The sequence below is a fragment of the Passer domesticus genome, chromosome 14 (genome assembly GCF_036417665.1).
Source record: "Passer domesticus isolate bPasDom1 chromosome 14, bPasDom1.hap1, whole genome shotgun sequence".
Lineage (NCBI taxonomy): Eukaryota > Metazoa > Chordata > Aves > Passeriformes > Passeridae > Passer > Passer domesticus.
The window spans coordinates 2,333,154-2,354,412 of record NC_087487.1 but is presented as its reverse complement, the minus strand read 5'-3'; the positions used below and the strand labels follow the sequence as shown (position 1 = coordinate 2,354,412).

The window sequence follows — 21,259 nt, the reverse complement described above, 5'->3', positions numbered from 1 at the left end:
AATGTCCCCAGTCCCATCCTGGTGTCCCCATTCCCAGTGTCCCCATTCCATCCCAATGTCCCCATTCCCATCCCACTGTCCCCAGTCCTAATGTGCCCATTTCAGATCCCAATGTCCCCATTCCTGTCCCAGTGTCCCCCTTTCCAAGGTCCCCAACCCCATTCCCAGTGTCCCCATTCCCAATCCCACTGTCCCCATTCCCATCCTTGTGTCCCCACTCGCACTGTCCCTATTTCCGTCAGTGTCCCCCTTCCCATTCTCAATTCCTGTCCCCGTGTCCCCAGTCCCATCCTGGTGTCCCCATTCCCGGTGTCCCCATCCCAATCCCACTGTCTCCATTTGTGGCCCCACTCCCACTGTCCCCATTCCCATGTCAGTGTCCCCATTCCCATTCCCAATGTCCCATTCCCGTCCCGGTGTCCCCAGTCCTGTCCTGGTGTCCCCATTCTCATCCCGGTGTCCCCACTCCATTCCCAGTGTCCCCATTCCCAGTGTCCCCATTCCCAGTGTCCCTATTCCCATCCCAGTGTCCCCAACCTCCGTGTCCCCAATCCCAAAGTCCCCATCCCCATTCCCAGTGTCCCCATTCCCAGTGTCCCCATTCCCAGTGTCCCCAGTCCCATCCCGGTGTCCTGATCCCAATGTCCCGTTCCCAATGTCCCCTTCCCTGTCCCACTGTCCCCAATCCCACTGACCCCATTCCCATCCCCATTCCCAGCCCAAAAATTCCCAAATCCCAACCTCTGCTCTCTCTGTCGGGAAAACAGAAAAATTCCCTAAAAAAATTTATAGGATTTCCCTCCCCAAAATTCCCGGAGCTGTTTCTTTCCCCCTTGGGGACATTCCCAAAAATTCCCAAAGATTTGTAGGATCACGAGGATTTTATGGAGCATTTTGGGGTCCCTGCTTTGGATTTCCTCGGGAAACGGGGGAAAAACCGGGAATGCCGGGAAAATTTGGGATAAAAACGATTCCAAAGAGTCCTCGTGGCTTCCCCGCTTTTTATTGGGAAAAGGGGGAACTTTGGGAACGCCGCGGAGCCACCTCGGGAACTTCCCGGGAAAGGGGACGGGCGACGCTCCGGGGCTTCGGCTGCCGTCAGGATCTGCGGGGAAAACGGGAAAATCCCAGAAAATTCCGTGGGAAAGGGGGAAAAATGTAAAAATCCCATAAAATTCCATGGGAAAGGGGGGAAAACCCGACCCCAAATGGGCAAATCCCATAAAACTCCATGGGAAAGGAGGAAATTCCCAATTGCCACCCCAAATTCCATGGGAAAGGAGCAAAATCCCAATTCCCACCCAAATCCCATAAAATTCCATGGGAAAGGAGGAAAAGAATGACCCCAAAAGGGCAAATCCCATAAAACTCCATGGGAAAGGAGAAAAATCCCAATTGCCACCCCAAATCCCGGGAAATTCCATGGGAAAGGAGGAAAACCCAAATTCCTGCCCCAAATCCCAAAGAATCCCATGGAAAAGGGAAAATCCCAATTCACACCCCAAATCCCAGAAAATTCCATGGGAAAGGAGGAAAAAAATTGACCCCAAATGGGCAAATCCCATAAAATTCCACGGGAAAGGAGGAAAATCCCAATTGCCACCCCAAATCCTGGAAAATTCTATGAAAAAAGGGGAAAATCCCAATTCCTGCCCCAAATCCCATAAAATTCTATGAAAAGAAGGAAAAAAACGACCCCAAATGGACAAATCCCATAAAACTCCATGGGAAAGGAGGAAATTCCCAATTCCCAGACCAAATCCCATAAAATTCCACGGGAAAGGAGGAAAATCCCAATTCCCACCCCAAATCCTGAAAAATTCCGTGAAAAATGGGGAAAATCCCAATTCCTGCCCCAAATCCCAGAGAATTCCATGGAAAAGGAGAAAAATCCCAACCCCAAAGGGAGAGATCCCATAAAATTCCATGGAGAATTTGGAAAACCCCAAATCCCGATCGCTTCCCTGAGCTTCGCCACCAAAAATGCCCCAGAAAAGTCGGGAAAGAAAGAAAAAAATTGGGGGGAAAAGGGGGAAAAGGGACAAAGGGCCCAGGGCTTTTTGGGATCGGGGTTTTTGGGATGGGGGCTTGTTTTGGGATCAGGGTTTTTTGAATTGTTTTTTTTTTGGGATCAGGTTTTTCTTGGGCTGGGTTGCTTTGGGATGGGTTTTTTTTGGGGTCAGAGATTTTTGGAATTGGGTTCTTTTGGGATCAGGGTTTTTTAGAATGGGGTTTTTTTGGGATTGCGATTTTTTGGGATCAGGGTTTTTGAGATCAGGGAATACCGGGATGTGTTTTTTTTCGGATGGTTTTTTTGGGATTGGGGTGTTTTTGGGATTTGGGTTTCTTAGGATGGGGATTTTTTGGGATTGAAATTTTTTGAATTTTTTTTTTGGGTCAGGGTTTTTTTGGGATGGGTTTTTGTTTTGGGATGTGAATTTTTGGGCTCTGTTTTTTGGAATGGGTGTTTTTTTTGGGATCGCGGTTTTTTGGGTTCGGGGTTTTTTTGGAATTGGGGTTTTTTGGGATCAGAGGTTTTTTTTTGATGGTTTATATTTGGAATCAGGGATTTTTGGGATCAGGATTTTTTGGGCTGGGGATTTTTGGGATGGGTTATTTTTGGGATCCGGGTGTTTTGGGCTGGGTTTTTTAGGATGGGGATTTTTGGGCTGGTTTTTTTTTTTGGGATTAGGGTGTTTTGGGATCAGGGTGTTTTGGGATCCGGGTTTTTTGGGATCAGGGTTTTTGGGATCAGAGTTTTTTTGGGATCAGGGTTGTTTGGAATCAGGGTGTTTTGGGATGGGGATTTTTAGGATGGGTTTTTTTGGGGATTCGGGTGTTTAGGATGGGGATTTTTGGGCTCAGGGTTTTTGGGGATCAGGGTTTTTTTGGGGTGGTTTATTTTTGGGATCAGTGTTTTGGGCTCAGGGTTTTTGGGCTCAGGGTTTTTGGGATCAGAGATTTTTGGGATTGGGGTTTTTTGGGATCAGGCTGTTTTTGGGACGGTTTATTTTTGGGATCCGGGTTTTTTGGGATCAGGCTGTTTTGGGATCAGGTTTTTGGGATCAGGTTTTTGGGATCGGTGTTTTGGGCTCAGGTTTTTGGGCTCATGGTTTTTGAGATCAGGGTTTTTTTGGGTTGGGTTTTTTTGGGATTGGTGTTTTGGGATCAGGCTGTTTTGGGATCGGTGTTTTGGGCTCAGGGTGTTTTTGGGCTCAGGTTTTTAGGATCCGGGATTTTTGGATCCGGGATTTTTGGGATCAGGGTTTTTGGGATCAGGGTTTTTGGGATCAGGTTTTTGGCTCAGGGATTTTTGGGCTCAGGTTTTTGGGATCGGGATGTTTTGGGCTCAGGGTTTTGGGCTCAGGCTGTTTTGGGGTCGGGTTTTGGGCTCAGGCTGTTTTGGGGTCGGGGTTTTGGGCTCAGGCTGTTTTGGGGTCGGGGTTTTGGGCTCAGGCTGTTTTGGGCTCAGGCTGTTTTGGGATTGGGTTTTGGGCTCAGGCTGTTTTGGGGTCGGGGTTTTGGGGTCGGGTTTTGGGGCCGGCGCTCCGTACTGGCCGATGCGGCAGTTGGAGGCCGACACGAAGCGCCCGGTGTAGTGGATGTGGCAGCGCACGACGTTGTTGGTGAAATCCGACTCCAGCACCAAATACTTGGGATTGACCTGGACCTGGCATGGGGGGGAGGGAAAATGGGGTGAGAAATGGGGAAATTGGGCAAAAGTGGGGAAAAAATGGGAAAAAATGAAAAATGGAGGAAAAAAGGTTAAAAAATGGGGGGGAAAGGGGAAAAATGGGGGGAAAATGGGAAAAAATGTTTGAAAAGGATCCCTTGGGTGTTGTAACAGGCCAGGGTGAGACCTTGAGGGGAAAATGGGGTAAAAAATGGGGAAATTGGGCAAAAATGGGAGAAAAATATGGAAAAATGAAAAATGGAGGAAAAAATGTTAAAAATGGGGGAAAGGGGAAAAATGGGGGGAAAAATGGGGAAAAATGAGCAAAAAGGATCCCTCAGGTGTTGTAACAGCTCAGAGTGAGACCTGGAGAGGAAAATGGGGTAAAAAATAGGGAAATTGGGCAAAAATGGGACAAAAATATGGAAAAATTGGAAAATTGAGGGGAAAAAAGGTTAAAAATGGGGGAAAATGGAGGGAAAAATGGGAAAAAAGGATCAAAAAGGATCCCTCGGGTGTTGTAAAGCCCAGGCTGAGAGCTTGAGAGGAAAATGGGGTAAAAAATGGGGAAATTGGGAAAAAAATGGGAGAAAAAAATTTTTAAAAAAGAAAAAATTGAGAAAAAAAGCTTTAAAAATGGGGGGAAAGGGGAAAAATAGGGGGGAAAATGGGAAAAAAGGGTCAAAAAGTATCCCTTGGGTGTTGTAACAGCCCAGGGTGAAACCTGGAGAGGAAAATGGGGTAAAAAATGGGGAAATTGGGCAAAAATGGGAGAAAATTGATAAAAGGGAGAAATAAAGTTTAAAAAAATGAGGGGAAATGGGGAAAAATGGGGGGGAAAATGGGAAAAAAGGATTGAAAAGGATCCCTTGGGTGTTGTAACAGTGCAGTGTGAGACCTGGAGAGGAAAATGGGGTGAGAAATGGGGAAATTGGGCAAAAATGGGAGAGAAATATGGAAAAATTGAAAAAAAGGGGAAATAAAGTTTAAAAAATGGGGGGAAATGGGGAAAAATTGGGGGAAAAATGGGGAAAAAATGGGAAAAAAAGGATTCCTTGGGTGTTGTAACAGGCCAGGGTGAGACCCTGCAGGGATTTATTTAAAATTTATTTATTTTTATTGGGGGAAAACCCCAAATATCTACAGGGAAATGGGAAAAATCTGAGGAAAAAACTACAAAAATAGATAGAAAATCCCAAAAATGAAAAGGGAAAATCAGGGGGAGAAAACCCCCAAAAATAAAAAAATCCCAAAAATGAAAAGGGAAAACCAGGGGGAAAATGTCAAAAATTATCAGGGGAAAAAAAAAAACCCGAAAGAGAAAAAAGAGAAGGAAAAAATGCCCCCAAAATGGAAAGGAAAATGGGAAAATTTGGGAAAAAAAAATCCAGGAATGAATTTGAAAAGGGGAAATCAGGGGGAAAATCCCAAAAATCAACAGGGAAAAGGGAAAAAAGGAGGAAAATTGGGATTCCCACCCCAAAACGTCCCCAGAAGTCCCCAGCTTTCCCCAAAATGTCCCAAATTGTCCCCAAAATGTCCCCAAATATCCCCAAATTGTCCTCAGGTGTCCCCAAATATCCATAAGATGTCCCCAAAATGTCCCCAAACATCCCCAAAATGTCCCCAAATGTCCCCAAAAGTCCCGAAATGTCCCCAAATGTCCCCAGAATATCCCCAAACATCCCCAAAGTGTCCCCAAAATGTCCCCAAAATGTCCCCAATTGTCCCCAGATGTCCCAAAATGTCCCCAAAAGTCCCAAAATGTCCATAAGATGTCCCTAAAATGTCCCTAAACATCCCCAGGTGTCCCCAAAATGTCCCCAAAATGTCCCTAAAATGTCCCCAAAATGTCCCCAAAATGTCCCTAAAATGTCCCCAAGCATCCCCAAATTGTCCTCAGATGTCCCCAAATGTCCATAAGATGTCCCCAAAATGTCTCCAAATGTCCCCAAACATCCCCAAAATGTCCCCAAGATGTCCCCAAAAGTCTCAAAATGTCTCCAAGTGTCCATAAGATGTCCCCAAAATGTCCCTGAGTATCCCCAAAAAATCCCTAAAATGTCCTCAGACATCCCCAAAATATCCCCAGATGTCGCCAAAGTGTCCCCAAGATGTCTCCTAAATGTCCCCAGATTTTCCCAGATGTCCCCAAAATGTCACCAAATGTAACCAAAATGTCCCTGAATATCCCCAAATGTCCCTAAAATGTCCCCAAGCATCCCTAAAATGTCTCCAGATGTCCCAAAATGTCCCCAAAATGTCCCCAAAATGTCCCTGAATATCCCCAAAATGTCCCCAAAAGGCCTCCAAGTATCCCCAAACATCCCCAAATGTCCCCAAAAAGTCCCAAAATATTTCCAATTGTCCTCAGGTTTCCACAAAATCTCCCCAAATGTCCCCAGGTGTCCCCAAAACGTCCCCAGATGTCCCATAATGTCCCCAAAAGTCCCCAGGCTTCCCCAAAATGTCCCCAAAATGTCCCCAAACATCCCCAAAACGTCCCCAGATGTCCCCAGGTGTCCCGGTGTCCCACCTTGAGGACGTAGTTGCCGGGCGGGACGTCGGTGATGTCGATCCACTGGCAGTCGATGTCGGCGTTGTAGGTGTCGTAACAGCCCGGGGAGAGCCCCTGGGGATGGGAAATGGGGTGAGAAACGGGGGAAATGGGAAAAATGGGGAAAAATGGGGAAAAATGGGGAAAAAAGGGAGAAAAATGGGAGAAAAAACGGGGAAAAAATGGGGAAAAAAGGGACAAAAAGGGACCTTTGGGTGTCGTAACAGCCCAGGGAGAGCCCCTGGGGGAAATGGGGTGAGAAACGGGGGAAATGGGAAAAATGGGGAAAAATGGAGAAAAAAGGTGAAAAATGGGGAAAAAATGGGGAAAAAATGGGGAAAAAAGGGACGGAAAGGGACCTTTGGGTGTCGTAACAGCCCAGGGAGAGGCCCTGGGGACGGGAAACGGGGTGAGAAATGGGGAATTGGGAAAAATGGGAAAAAATGGGGGAAAAATGTGGAGAAAATGGGAAAAAATGAAAAAAAAAAGGGGAAAAAATGTGGAAAAAGGGACCAAAAGGGACCTTTGGGTGTCGTAACAGCCCGGGGAGAGCCCCTGGGGGAAATGGGGTGAGAAACGGGGAATTGGGGGAAAATGGGAGAAAGGAGAGAAAATGGGGAAAAATGGGAAAAAAGGTGAAGAAATGGGGGAAAAGGGGACAAAAATGGAGGGAAATGGGGTGGGAAACGGGGAAATTGGGAAAAATGGGGGAAAAGGGGAAAAAAATGGGGAAAATGAGAAAAAATGGAAAAAATGGAGAAAAAGGTGAAAAAATGGGGAAAAAGGGACAAAAATTGAAGGAAATGGGGAAATTGGGGAAAAATGGGGAAAAATGGGAAAAATGGGGAAAAATGGGAAAAAAGGGAGAAAGAAGGTGAAAAATGGGGGGGAAATGTTGAAAAAAGGGACAAAAAGGGACCTTTGGGTGTCGTAACTGCCCGGGGAGAGGCCCTGGGGAAACGGGAAATGGGGAAATTGGGGGAAAACAGGGAAAAAATGGGAAAAAATGGGAAAAAATGGGGAAAAATGGGGAAAAATGGGGAAAAATGGAGAAAAATGGGGGAAAAAATGGGGGAAAAGGGTGGGAAATAGGGTGGGAATGGGGAAATTGGGAAAAATGGGGAAAAAGGGAAAAAAATGGGAAAAAAATGGGGGAAAAATGGGGGAAAAGGGACGAAAAGGGACCTTTGGGTGTTGTAACAGCCCGGGGAGAGGCCCTGGGGAAATGGAGAATTGGGGAAAAATGGGGGAAAAATGGGAAAAATGGGGGAAAAATGGGAAAAATGGGAAAAAAATGAGAAAAAAGGTGAAAAAATGGGGAGAAAAGGGAACAAAAATGGAGGGAAATGGGGAAATTGGGGGAAAATGGGGAAAAGGTGAAAAAAATGGGGAAAAATGGGGAAAAAATGGGGTAACTGGACAAAAATGAAAATAAAGGGAGAAAAAAGGGAAAAATGGGGGAAAAGGGAAAAAATGGGAAAAAATTAAAAAAGGGGAAAAAAGGTAAAAAATGGGGAAAAGGGGAACAAAAATGGAGGGAAATGGGGAAATTGGGAAAAAATGGGGGAAAAAGGGAAAATAATGGGCAAGAAAGGGGGAAATGGGTGAAAAGAACATAAAAAGGGACAAAAAAGGGACTAAAAGGGACACCTCGGGTGTCATAACAGGGCAGGCTGAAATGGGGTGAGAAATGGGGAAATTGGGCAAAAATGGGGAAAGGGACAAAAAAGGGACCAAAGGGACAAAAAGTGGGAAAGTAGGGACAAAACAGGGACATAAAAGGAAGATAAAAGGTTCAAAAAGTGACAGAAGTGACAAAGGCCATTGTCCCCAGGTGTCACCTGCGTGTGGGTGGTGCAGACACGGCGCCACAAATGGGGACAAAAGGGACCAAAAGGGACAAAAAAGGGACAAAGAAATGGAGAAAAGGGGACAGAAAAGGGACAAAAGGGACAAACAGGGCCCAAAAGTGGCACAAAGTGACAGAGGTGACAAAGGCGCTGTCCCCGGTGCCACCTGGGTGTGGGCGGTGCAGGCGTAGCGCTTGAGGTGGCCGAAGTCGCAGGTGGTGTCCTCCAGGCAGAAGCTGGCCTTGTGTCCCTCGGCCACCCGGCGGCCCGAGGTGACATCCAGCAGGTCGTAGTGGCTGAACTCCGCCATGCTGTGGTAGTGCCTGGGGAGGGGGACACGGGGACACCGGGGGACGCCGTGGGGACATGAGGGGACACCAGGAGGACACAGGAACACTGGGGGACACCGTGGGGACAAGCTGGGGACAAGGGGACACCAGGGGACACTGGGGGCAGGGGACACCAAGGGACACGGTGGGGACATGGGGACACCAGGGGGACAGGCTGGGGACAGGGGACACCAGGAGACACCATGGGGACACCGTGGGGACAGGGGACACTGTGGGGATACCACAAGGACACCGTGGGGACAGGGGACACTGTGGGGATACCACAAGGACACCGTGGGGACAGGGGACACCAGGGGGACAAGCTAGGGACAGGCTGGAGATACCACGGGGACAGCCTGGGGACACCATGAGGACATTCTAGGGACAGCATGGGGACACGCTGGGGGCACTCGGGAGCTCTGGGGACAGTCAGGGACACTTGGGACAGTCAGGAGACAGTGGGGACATTCAGGGGACACTGAGGGGACATCAAGGGGACACTTTGGGGACAGTCAGGGGACATCCAGCAGGTCACAGTGACTGAACTCCGCCATGGTGTGATCGTGCCTGGGGACTCCAGGGGACACTGGGGGACACTGTGAGGACAGGCTGGGGACACCATAGGGACACAATGGGGACACCAGGGGACACCACGAGAACATCATGGGGACAGGCTGGGGACACTCGGGGAGCACTGGGGACAGTCAGGGACAGCAGGTCACAGGGACTGAACTCCGCCATGGTGTGGTTGTGCCTGGGGACACCGTGGGGACATGAGTGGGACAGGGGACACTGGGGGACACTGGGGGGACACGAGTGGGACAGGGGACACCGGGGGACACCGGGGGACACTCTGGGGACACCAGGGGATGCTTTGGGACACTCAGAGAACAGTGGGGACACTCAGGGGACAGTCAAAGGGACACTCTGGGGACACTCAGGGGACACTCAGGTGACATCCAGCAGTAGTGCCTGGGGACATGGGGACACTCTGGGGACACTCCGGGGACAGTGGGGCACCCAGGGGACACTCAGGGGACACTCGGGGGTGTCACAATGGGGACGTCCCCACCCTCCAGGGTGGCAGGAGGGGCACAGCAGGTGGCAGCCCCCGCCTTGGGGACAGTCACCGGGGCAGAGGGGACATCAGCTCCGGGGCGCAGAGGCTTTGGGGACAAAGAGCCCACGGAAGGTGACACCAACCCCAAAGCCACCGAGCGGGGAATGCCACTGGAACGCCTTAAAGGAGTCACCAGGGCTGGGGACACTCCCTGGTGGCAGCGGTGCCACTGCCGCCATCATGGTGGCTTTGGGGACAAAGAGCCCAAAGGAGGTGACGCCAACCCCAACAGAACCCCCAAAATGACCCAAAATGGGGAAATTCCATGAAAAAGCCTCAAAACTGTCACCAGAGGGGGTTGGTGGCAAGGACAGGGCTGGGGACAGTGATAGCTGGCAGCTGGGCCACTGCCAGCAGCATGGATGGTGGCTCTGGGGACAAAGAGCGCCAAGAGGGTGACACCGCACAGCAAGGTCCCAAAGCAAAGCCACCAAATGGGGAAATGTCACCAAAGTGCCACCAAAGTGCCACCAAAGCCCTCGGAGCTGCCACCCAGGGCCGGGCCGAGGTTGGGGACATCTGTTGACACTCACTGGTGGCAGCTGTGGCACTGCCACCACCATGGATGATGGCTTTGGGGATGAAGGAAGACAAAGAGATGAAGGGAGACCCCAAAGCAAAGCCACCAAATGGGGAAACGCCACCAAAGTGCCACCAAAGTGCCACCAAAGTGCCACCAAAGCCCTCGGAGCTGCCACCCAGGACTGGAGTGAGGTTGGGGACACTCACTGGTGGCACCTGTGCCACTGCCACCAACACAGTGGCTTTGGGGACGAAGAGTTCACGGAAGGTGACACCGCACAGCAACATCCCAAAGCAAAGCCACCAAATGGGGAAATGCCACCAAAGTGCCACCAAAGCCCTCGGAGCTGGCAGCAGGGGCCGGGCCGAGGCTGGGGACAGCTGGGGACACTCACTGGTGGCAGCTGTGCCACTGCCAGCGGTGGCGGGGCTGGCTGGGCAGGAAGTCGGCCGTGCCCTGGTTCTTGACGCGCTGCGGGAAGCGCAGCAGCACCCGCACGTCGTAGTCGGTGGCCTCGGCCGCGTACGCCGTGCTGGGGACAGGGACAGGGACACTGCTGGCACTGCCGCTGTCCCCTGCCTGCCCAGGGGAATGCCCTTTTCCAGAGGGAATTTCCTCCCGTGGGAAAGGAAGGGATGGAGAGGGGAACCGGCCAGGCTGGGCTTGGCTGCTCCCGGCGCCCTTCCCCTCCCCTCCCCTCCCCTCCCCTCCCCTCCCCTCCCCTCCCCTCCCCTCCCCTCCCCTCCCCTTCCCTTCCCTTCCCTTCCCTTCCCTTCCCTTCCCTTCCCTTCCCTTCCCTTCCCTTCCCTTCCCTTCCCTTCCCTTCCCTTCCCTTCCCTTCCCTTCCCTTCCCTTCCCTTCCCTTCCCTTCCCTTCCCTTCCCTTCCCTTCCCTTCCCTTCCCTTCCCTTCCCTTCCCTTCCCTTCCCTTCCCTTCCCTTCCCTTCCCTTCCCTTCCCCTTTTTCCCTTTTTCCCTTTTTCCCTTTTCCCCTTTTCCCCTTTTCCCCTTCCTTTTTTCCCCTTTTCCCCTTTCCTTTCCCTTTCCCCTTCCCTCTCTCCCATCTCTCCCTCTCCCCTTTTCCCCTCCCCTCCTCCTCCCTCTCCCCCATCAGCACCTCCCCCTTCTCCACCCCCAACCCGACCCTCTCTCCCTCCCGGGGTATCCCCACCTCCCCCTCATCCCAAGATCCCTTTTCTCCTCATTTCCCCTCATCCCAATCCCCTCTCTGTCTCCCTCTCCCCTCATCCCAGAATTCCCCCTCTCCCCTCCCTTCACCCCATCTCCCCCACCCCTTCCTTCCCAAATTCCCCATTTCCCGCTCACCCCAGCCCCCCTTCACCCCCCTCCCTCCCTGCTTTCCCCCCACATCCCCCCGACCCCAGAGCGCTCCCATTCCCAGGAATCCCCTCTCTCTCCCATTCCCGGAATCCCATTTCACATTCTCGGGAACCCTCCCTCTCTCATTCCCAGGAATCCCCTCTCTCTCCCATGCCCAGGAATTTTCTCTCCCATTCCCAGGAATTCTTCCTCTCCCATTCCCAGGGATCTCACCTGGCCAGGCACTTCTCCTCATCCTGGACCTTTCCCATTCCCAGGAATCCTCCCCCCCCATTCCTCTCCCATTCCTGGGATCCCATCTCACCCATATCATGTGTCCCATTCCTGGATCCCGTGTCCCATTCCTGTATCCCATTTCCCATTCCCGAATCCTGTGTCCTGTTCTCATATCCCGTGTCCCGTTCCCATATCCCATTTCCCATTCTTGAATCCTGTGTCCTGTTCCCATATCCCGTGTCCCATTCCTGGATCCCATTTCCCATTCCCGAATCCTGTGTCCTGTTCCCATTCCTGGATCCCGTGTCCCATGTCCCATTACCCCTGTCCTGCATCCCGTATCCTGTTCCCATGTCCCGTGTCCCATTCCTGTATCCCATGTCCTGTATCCTGGAGCCTGTGTCCCATTCCTGGGATCCTGTCTCTCCCATTCCCATATCCCATATCCTCTGTACCATTCCCGTATCCCATGTCCTGTTCCCGTATCCTGTGTCCCGTATCCCGTACCCATGTCCCGTGTCCTGTTTCTGGATCCTGTGTCTCGTTCCTGTATCCCATGTCCTGTATCTTGTCTCTCCCATGTCCCGTATCCCATATCCCGTATCCCATCTCTCCCATGTCCCATGTCCTGTACCCTGTATCCCGTGTCCCGTATCCCATCTCCCCCATGTCCCGTGTCCCGTATCCCTTATCCCATATCCCATCTCCCATCTCTCCCATGTCCCATCTCCTGTATCGGGTATCCCATGTCCCATCTCTCCCGTATCCCGTGTCCCCCATGTACCGTATCCCATCTCCCCCATGTCCCATATCCCGTGTCCCGTCTCTCCCGTCTGTCCCCCATGTCCCATATCCCGTGTTCCGTCTCTCCCGTCTGTCCCCCATGTCCTGTATCCCGTGTCCCCCCTGTCCCGTCTGTCCCGGTGTCCCAGGTCCCCCATGTCCCATATCCCGCCTCTCCCATGTCCCGTTTTTCCCGTCTCTCCTGTGTCCCGTGTCCTGTATCCCGTGTCCCCCCTGTCCCGTCTGTCCCGGTGTCCCGGGTCCCCCATGTCCCATATCCCGCCTCTCCCATGTCCCGTATCCCGTGTCCCCCATATGCTGTATCCCATGTGCCCCCATGTCCCGCTGTCCCGTCTGTCCCGCTGTCCGCTGTCCCGTGTGTCACCTGGCCAGGCAGCGCTCCTCGGCGGCGCAGCGCAGCGAGTACAGGTGCGCTCTCTGCACGTACGTCGAGGCCTGCACGTAGTTGGGGTCCGGGACCAGGTCCGGGAGCCCTGCCGGGAAACGGGACCGGGATCGGGGAAATTGGGATTGGGGAAATCTGGGATTGGGACAGGGAGCCCTGCCAGGAAACGGGACCGGGATCGGGGAAATTGGGATTGGGGAAATCTGGGATTGGGGAAATTTGGGATCAGGGACAGAGAGACCTGCCGGGAAACAGGACCAGGATTGGGGAAATTGGGATTGGGGAAATTTGGGATTGGGGAAATTTGGGATCAGCGACAGAGAGACCTGCCGGGAAATGGGACTAAGATTGGGGAAATTGGGATTGGGGAAATCTGGAATCAGGGGCAGGGAGACCTGCCGGGAAACAGGACCGGGATCGGGGAAATTGGGATTGGGGAAATCCGGGATTGGGGAAATCCGGGATTGGGGAAATCTAGGATCAAGAGAGCTCCCAGGAAACGGGACCGGGACTGGGGAAATCCGGGATCAGGGACAGGGATTGGGGAAATCCGGAACTGGGGACAGGGATTGGGGAACTCCGGGATCTGGGATCAAGAGACTTGCTGGGAAACGGGACCAGGATCAGGGAAACTGGAATTGGGGAAATCTGGGATCAAGAAACCTGCTGGGAAATGAGATAGGGATTGGGGAAATCTGGGATTGGGGAAACCTGGGATTGGGAAATCCGGAATCAAGAGATCTGCCAGGAAATGGGATCAGGATTGGGAACAGAGACTGGGGAAACCTGAGATCAGGATTGGGAATAGGAAATGGGGAAATCTGGGATCAGATCTGAGAACTGCCAGGAAATGGGATTGGGATTGGGAATAGGAATTGGGGAATCCAGGATCAGATCAGGGAGACCTGCCAGGAAATCGGGAACGGAGACTGGGGACAGGGAAGTCTGGGATCAGATCCGGAAGACCAGCTGGGAAATCGGGAACAGGGATTGGGAAGAAGGACTGGGGACATTCCCTGGGGACACAGCTGCTGGAGGCCCTGACATTTGGGATCAGATCCGGGAAACCTGCTGGGAAATTGGGGACAGGGTGTGGGAACATCCAGGATCAGATCTGGGAAAACAGGGACATCATTGGGAACAGGGATTTGGAACAGGGATTGGGGAAATCTGGGATCAGGTCTGGGAGACCTGACGGGAAATTGGGAACAGGGGTTGGGAACAGGGACTGGGAACAGGGATTGAGGACAGGGACTGGGGACACAGCTCCTGGAGGCCTGGGGATTTGGAATCAGATCTGGGAGAATGGGAAAATGGGAACATCCATGGGGACAGGGATTGGGACCACGGCTCCTCCTCCCAGCAGCCCAACGGGGACATTCCGTGTCCCCAGCCCTGCCAGGGTTTCCCAATTTCCAGCTGGAAAATCCTCCCTTCCCTCCTCTCCTCACTGCAGCACCCCTGACACATCCCAATCCTGCATTTCCTGCTCACCTGTGGGATCGGGATCGGGATCGGGATTGGGATGGGGATTGGGATGGGGATCAGGATCGGGATTGGGATCGGGATTGGGATCTGGATTTGGATTGGGATAAAGATCAGGATTGTGATCAGGACTGGTGTCGGGATCGGGATCAGGATTGGGTTTGGGATTGTGATCAGGATCGGGATCAGGATTGGGATCAGCATCAGAATTGGGATCAGGATTGGGATTGGGATCTGCATCAGGATCAGGATCAGAATTTTGGGAACAGGATCAGATCAGGATGGGATCCCTGTCCCAGCCTTGGGATGAGACCCTGGGACAATCCCTGGAAGAGCAGCATTCCAATTCCCTGCCCTATTCCCTGGTTTTCACCCCAAATCAGGGGGAAAGCGGGGTTATCCCTGCCTTTATCCCTCTTTTCCTTGAATTCCAGACAATTCCAGAGCCGGGAGGGACAGAGGGATGCAGGGACAGATGGGGCTGCCTTGGTTTCCTAAATTTATGGAGCCCAGCTGGAGCTGGAATTCCAGCCCTTTCCAACCCTCCCTTTCCCTTCCAGCACCTGGAATTGTCCTGGAATCAGCCCCTCGGGAAGGATCGGGATGGGGGGGATGCTCCCCAGGCGCTCCGTGCCTCAGTTTCCCTTCTCTCTGTCCCATTTCCATCCCCATCCCATTCCCATCCTTATCCCTGTCCAGTTTTCCCTCATTTTCCCCTCTTTTGCCCCATTTTCCCTATTTTCTCATTTTCCCATTTACCCCTGTTTTCCCATTTTTCCCCATTTTTCCCAGTTTTTCCCCAGTTTTCCCTTACATTCCCCATCTTTCCCCTTTTTCTTTCCATTTCCCCCCATTTTCCCCTGGCTTTCCCTACTTTTCCCCCTGTTTTTTCCCAGTTTCCCCCCATTTTTCTTCCCTGTTTCTCCTGTTTTCCCTGCTTTTCCCCACATATCCCATTTCCCCCCGTTTTTCCCCATTTTCTCCCCATCTTTCCCCATTTTTCCTTGGAAAGGAGAACAATGCCTCCTTGTTTCTGGGCCTGCCTTCCCGGGAGGGATCACGTCATTCCTTTGGAGCTCATTTCCTGCCCCATTCCTGCTGATGTAATTCCCGGGGGGACCCAAAAGAAACCGGGAGAGCTCGGAAAAAACTTCTGCCCCATCCCTTAAAAAAATTCCTAACAAAAAAACCCCATGGAAAACCACCCTGGCTCGTCCAAGGAAAAGTTTTCCATCCTTTCAGAAATTTTTCCCCTCCCCTGCTGTTGTTTATTCCAAGGAATTCTTGGAAGCTCCGGAGCGAAATCCGACTCCGGGACCAACGGGGAGTTTTATGGGATTTGGATTTTCCCCTTTCCCGCTGGATTCTGCCCTGGGATGGCCCCGTTGTTTTTATAGGATCTCACACCTCCTTTTTGGGGTCAAACCTCTGGAATTCACGGGATATCGGGATCCCACCTCTGGAATTGTCCCTGTCCCACCCCAAATTCCAGAGGGTTTTGCTGAGGATTCCCAAAAACCCAAGGAAAGACCCAGAACGGGACAATCCCATTGGGAAAAGGTTTTTGGTTTTCCCACCCGGCCCCTCGGCCGCCTCGGGAGCTGCCAGAGGAGATTTCCGTCTGTTCCCGGGGAAAATCGGGATCATCATCCCTGTTTGTGGGATCAGCGGGAAAACCCCACAGGGAGCCGTGGAAAAGTGGGAGCAGGGGAGGCCAGGAACGGAGGGAATGGGAATGGGGACACCTGGAGAGACCGAGGGGATTCCAGCTTCCCATCCCATCAATCCCATCCCAATCCCAATCCCAGTCCTAATTCCAATTCCATCAATAACCCCAATCCCATAAATCCAATCCCAATCCAAATCCCAATTCCATTCACAATCCCATTTCCAATCCTAATTCCTATTCCATTCCCAATCCCAATCCCCTCCCATCAATCCCATCCCATTCCCAGTCTTAATTCCAATTCCATTAATAATGCAAATCCCATCAATCCCATCCCAATCCTCTTCCCAATTCCATTCCCAATCTCATCAATCCAATCACAATCCCAATCCTAATTCCAATTCCATTCGCAATCCCAATCCCAACAATCCCATGCCATCACTCCCATCCCAATCCCATTTCCAATTCCAATCCCATCCCATCTCAATCCCAATCCAAATTCATTTACAATCCCAATCCCATCCTGTCAATCCCATCCCAATCCCAGTTCCAATTCCTTTCACAATCCCAATCCCACACCATCAATCCCATCCCAATCCCATCCCAATCTCATCCCAATTCCATTCCCAATCCCAATCCCTCCTCCATCCCCACAGAATCCTGGGATTCCCAGCCCCCAGAACCACCCTAATCCCAAATCTGATCCCACCAGAGGGAGACTTTCCTGGGAATTCCGACACCTCCCAGCCCATCCGGGGGTGACACCGAACTCCCGCTTGGTGGGACCCAAATTCCCAGCGCCCCATGGAATTCCCACATCCCTCTTTCCTTCCAAAACCAACCCTGGGGGACCCAATCCATGGGATCAGGGGGAGAAACTGGAGATGGGATCGGGGCAAGAAATCCCTGGAAATGGGATCAGGATCAGGATTGGGATGAGGAATCCCTGGAGATGGGATCAGGATCAGGATTGGGATGAGGAACCCCTGGAAGTGGGATCTGGGCTGGGATTGGGGCCAGGAAGTTTTGGAGATGGGATTGGGGTTGGGGTCAGGGTGAGGGAACCCCTGGGGATGGGACTGGGGTTGGGAAATCTCAGGAGATGGGATTGGGATGAGGAAGCCCCTGGAGATGGGATCTGGAGAGGGATTGGGGTTGGGATGCCCCTGGAGGTGGGATCAGGGATCAGAGAGCCCCTGGAGATGGGATCGAGGTGGGATTGGGGTGGGGAAATTCCTGGAGATGGGATTGGGGTAAGAAACCCCTGGAGATGGGATCGGGGTCAGGACTGGGATGAGAAACCCCAGGAAGTGGGATCTGGGCAGGGATTGGGGCCAGGAAGTTTTGGAGATAGGATCTGGGTTTGGATCGGGGTTAGGGAACCCCTGGAGATGGGATTGGGGTTGGGATTGGGGTCAGAAAGCTTTTGGAGATGGGATTGGGATGAGGAACCCCTGGAGATGGGATCAAGGTCAGGATTGGGGTGAGGAACCCCTGGAAGTGGGATCTGGGCTGGGATTGGGGTTAGGAAGATTTTGAAGATGGGATCAGGGCTGAAAACAGGATGAGGAACCCCTGGAGATGGGATCGGGATGAAGAACCCCTGGAGATGGGATCGGGATGAGGAACCACTGGAGATGGGATCAGGGACCACAAAGCCCCTGGAAATGGGATTGGGGTTGGGATCTGGGTGGGGAAAACTTTTGGGGTCTGGATCCCCTTCCCTTCCCCACCCCTGGAGTTGCTCCCATCCCTCCCACCTCCGGACCAGGCCTGGAATTTTCCCAGCCCCTCTTCCCAGATTCCCCCAGGCCCCGTTCCCCCCGAAACCCCAGAATTCCCGCTAGAACCAGCGGGGTCGGATTCCTTCCTTCATTAACCCCGGCCGGGGGCCGGCAATGCCGAACATTCCTGCCGGATCCGGCCGGGATTAGGAGGCTCCCGAGGAGCTTTGGCCGTGGAATTAATCATTAATAATTAATAATTAACAATTAACGCCGGATCCGGCGCCGGCCATCGTTTGCTCCAATTAGGATCCCCGGGAGGTGACAGGGAGGTGACAACATTCCCAAAACACCGCGAGTGACTGGAATTTGAGGGGATCAGCTGGGTTCCTGGGAAATTTCTCCAGGAAAAGCGGGAAGCTCCGGGAATTTGGGTGTCCCGAATTCCCTGGCGGAGCCACCGGCACCTCGCGGGATCCTGGAAGGACACGGACGCTGCCAACGGGGAATTTGGCCGGAATCTTTCCCGGGGAATTTGGCCGGAATCTTTGCCGGGTCATCAGCAGGGCAGCTGTCCTTGGGTGTCCCTCCAGAGCCTCGGGAATTCCAGCATTCCCTGAATGTGTCCCAAAATTCCTCCCATCCTTCACCCCCCCTGCACCCTGTTCCCAGCTTCTCTGCGATCCCAAAAATCCCCATTCCCGGGTTTTTCCCGCAGCGTTCCCTCGCTGGCTGTGTAGGGCAGGGCTGGGCCCTTCCCACCGCCCCAAATCCTCCGGGATGGCTTTTCCCAGAAAACTGGGATGGGGCTGGGCAGGGCGCGGGGTCAGGCTGGGATGGGATTCCCGAGGGATGGGCTGGGAGCGGCTCCGAGGGCTCCAAAGCTCTCGGAAAGCTCAGCCCAAATCCATGGGATTTCATCGGGATGGGGAGGGAGCCACCCCCGAGTGACCCCAGAGTGACCCCAGAGTGACCCCAGAGTGACCGGAGCACGGATTCATCCGTCCTTCCCAAAAATCTGGGAATGGAGCGAGTCCCAGCCGGGAAAAACGGGATCCAGCCCTGCCCCATCCCATGGAAAACCCAAATATCCCATGGATAACTGGGATAAACACCCCATGGATAACTGCCCCATCCCAAATATCCCATGGAAAAATGGGATAAACACCCCATGGATAACTGCGATCCAGCCCTGCCCCATCCCAAATATCCCATGGATAACTGGGATCCAGCCCTGCCCCATCCCAAATATCCCATGGAAAAATGGGATCCAGCATGGAGTTACCCGGGACAGACCCCAGGAATGCTCTGGGACACGGCACAGCCCCATCCCACAAACTTGGGATTACCTGGGACACGGCACAGTTCCATCCCACAAATTTGGGATTACCTGGAACACAGCCCAGCCTCATCCCACAAATTTGGGATGCCCTGGGACACGGCACAGCCCATCCCAACATTATGGGATCACCCTGGGTACGGCCCAGCCCCATCCCAATCCCAGCCCCCCGAGCGGGCCCTGCCCCCCCCACCCCGCTCCCATCATTCCCAACCCCCCTGTGGCGAATCCCGGGAATTCCGCCCATCCCAAGGAAACCCCAAACTCACCCCTGGCCCCAAAGCTGGGCCTGTAGACGCTGCCCACGCTGAGCCGGGCTTGGCTGTCGGGCACGGCCTGAGGAATTTCGGGAGCGAAGGGCTCGGGATGAGCGACCCCAAAGGATTCGGGCGCCCGGAACGGCGGCTGCGCCTCGCGGGGCGGGAACTGCGCCCCAAATCCCAGATTTTCCATGGATCCCATCCCGGTTTGCGCCTCGGCATCGCCGTCGTGGTACAGGCTGTGCGAGTAGCGGCGATCCAGCGGCACCCCCGCGGCTCCGTAGGGCTGCGGCTCCTCCCCGAAGTCCTCGGGCAGCGCGCGGGGCTGCAGCGGGAACGCGGCTCCCGGCCCTGTCCCCGTCCCTGTCCCCAGTTCTGTCCCCATCGCTGTCCCTAGAGGTGTCCCTATCCCTGTCCCTATCCCTGTCCCTATAGGTGTCCCCATTCCTGTCCCTATCCCTGTCCCTGTCCTTATAGGTGTCCCTATCCCTGTCCCCATTCCTGTCCCTATACCTGTCCCTATAGGTGTCCCTGTCCTTATCGGTGTCCCTATCCCTGTCTCTATAGGTGTCCCTATTCCTGTCCCCAGAGGTGTCCCCATCCCTGTCCCTACAGGTGTCCTTATCGGTGTCCCCATTCCTGTCCCTATCCCTGTCCCCAGAGGTGTCCCCATCCCTGTCCCTATCCCTGTCCCCATCGCTGTTCCCCGCGACGCGGGGACACCCTCGGCGCCCTCTCCGTGCGTCGCCACCCCCGCGGCGACAAAGGGCGGCTGTCCCGCCGAGGCGAAGGCGAAGGACGACACGGCCACCCCCTGCCGCCCGCGCGCCGCCTGTCGCCGCTGTCCCCCCGCGCCGTCGCCCAGCGCTCCGTCCCGCCAGTTGGGCGGCACCTGGCCGAAGCCGAAGGGATGTCGCGCCTGTCCCCGCACCGTCCCCGAGGCGGGCGCCTGGCGGCGGACGCTGCCCGCGCTGCCCGCGGTGCCCGCCGTGCCCGCCAGCCACAGGCGGCTGCCCGCGGGCCGCTCCTGCCCGGCGGGCACGAACTCGGCGCCGCTGTTGAGCAGGCTGTAGAGCCGCCCGTTGTTCTCCCACTGGATCAGCTGCCGCCACGGCTCCTGCGCCGCCGCCAGCAGCAGCAGCGCGGCCCAGAGCGCCCCGCGCCGCCACAGCCCCGCCGCCATCGCCGCCGGGCTCCCCGCGTGGCTGGCACCGCTGTGGCACCGCTGTGGCACCGCTGTGGCACCGCTGTGGCACCGCTGTGGCACCGCTGTGGCACCGCTGGTGCTGCAGCCGCAGCCGGGGCAGCGCCGCTCGGGCCCGTCCCGCCCGGAGCGCGGCTCCTGCTCTCCCTCCTCCTCCTCCTCTCCTTCCTCCTCCTCTTTTTCCTTTTTTCCTCCTCCTTTTCTTCCTCCTCTTTCTCCTCTTTTTCCTTCTCCTCCTTTTCCAAGCCTTCCTCCCTCCACTTCCTTCTCCTCTCCTCCTTTTCCTTCTCCTCCTCCTCTTTTCCTCCTCCTCTTTTTCGTCCTCCTCCTTCTCCTCCTTTTCCTTCTCCTCCTTTTCCAAGCCTTCCTCCCTCCTCCGACCCCGCCTCCTCGTCCTCTTTTTCCTCCCCCTCCTCTTTCTCCTGTCCCTCCTCCTCCTTTTCCAAACCTTCCTCCCTCTCCCTCCTCCTTTTCCTTCTCCTTCTTCTTCTTTTCCAAGCCTTCCTCCTCCTCCCCTCCTCCTTTTCCTCCTCCTCCTCTTTTTCGCCCTCCTTTTCTTCCTCCTCCTCCTTCTCTTCCTCCTCCTCCTCCTTCTCTTCCTTTTCCTTCTTCTCCTCCTCTTTTTCCTTCTTCTCTTTTTCCTTCTCCTCCTTTTCCAGACCTTCCTCTCTCCTCCTCCTCCTTCTCTCTCTCCTCCTCCTCTCCTGTCCCTCCTTCTGCTCCTCTCCCCCTTTTTCCAAGCCTTCCTCCTCCGACCCCGCCTCCTCCTCCTCTTTTTCCTCCTC

At 54.0% G+C, this 21,259-nt stretch overlaps 1 protein-coding gene across 1 annotated transcript; it reads right to left on the bottom strand.

Annotated features, from left to right (window-relative positions):
• Window positions 1-987: 987 nt before the first annotated feature.
• LOXL1 (lysyl oxidase like 1) lies at window positions 988-20,454 on the bottom strand. The gene is made up of 7 exons (XM_064388845.1): window positions 19,280-20,454; window positions 12,776-12,884; window positions 10,447-10,584; window positions 8,247-8,403; window positions 6,210-6,305; window positions 3,555-3,670; window positions 988-1,105 (listed from the first exon to the last, which is right to left on the bottom strand). Exons 1-7 carry the CDS (start codon window positions 20,451-20,453, stop codon window positions 1,099-1,101), a joined length of 1,797 nt encoding a protein of 598 aa, XP_064244915.1. The 5' UTR covers window position 20,454; the 3' UTR covers window positions 988-1,098.
• Between the last annotated feature and the right edge of the window lie 805 nt (window positions 20,455-21,259).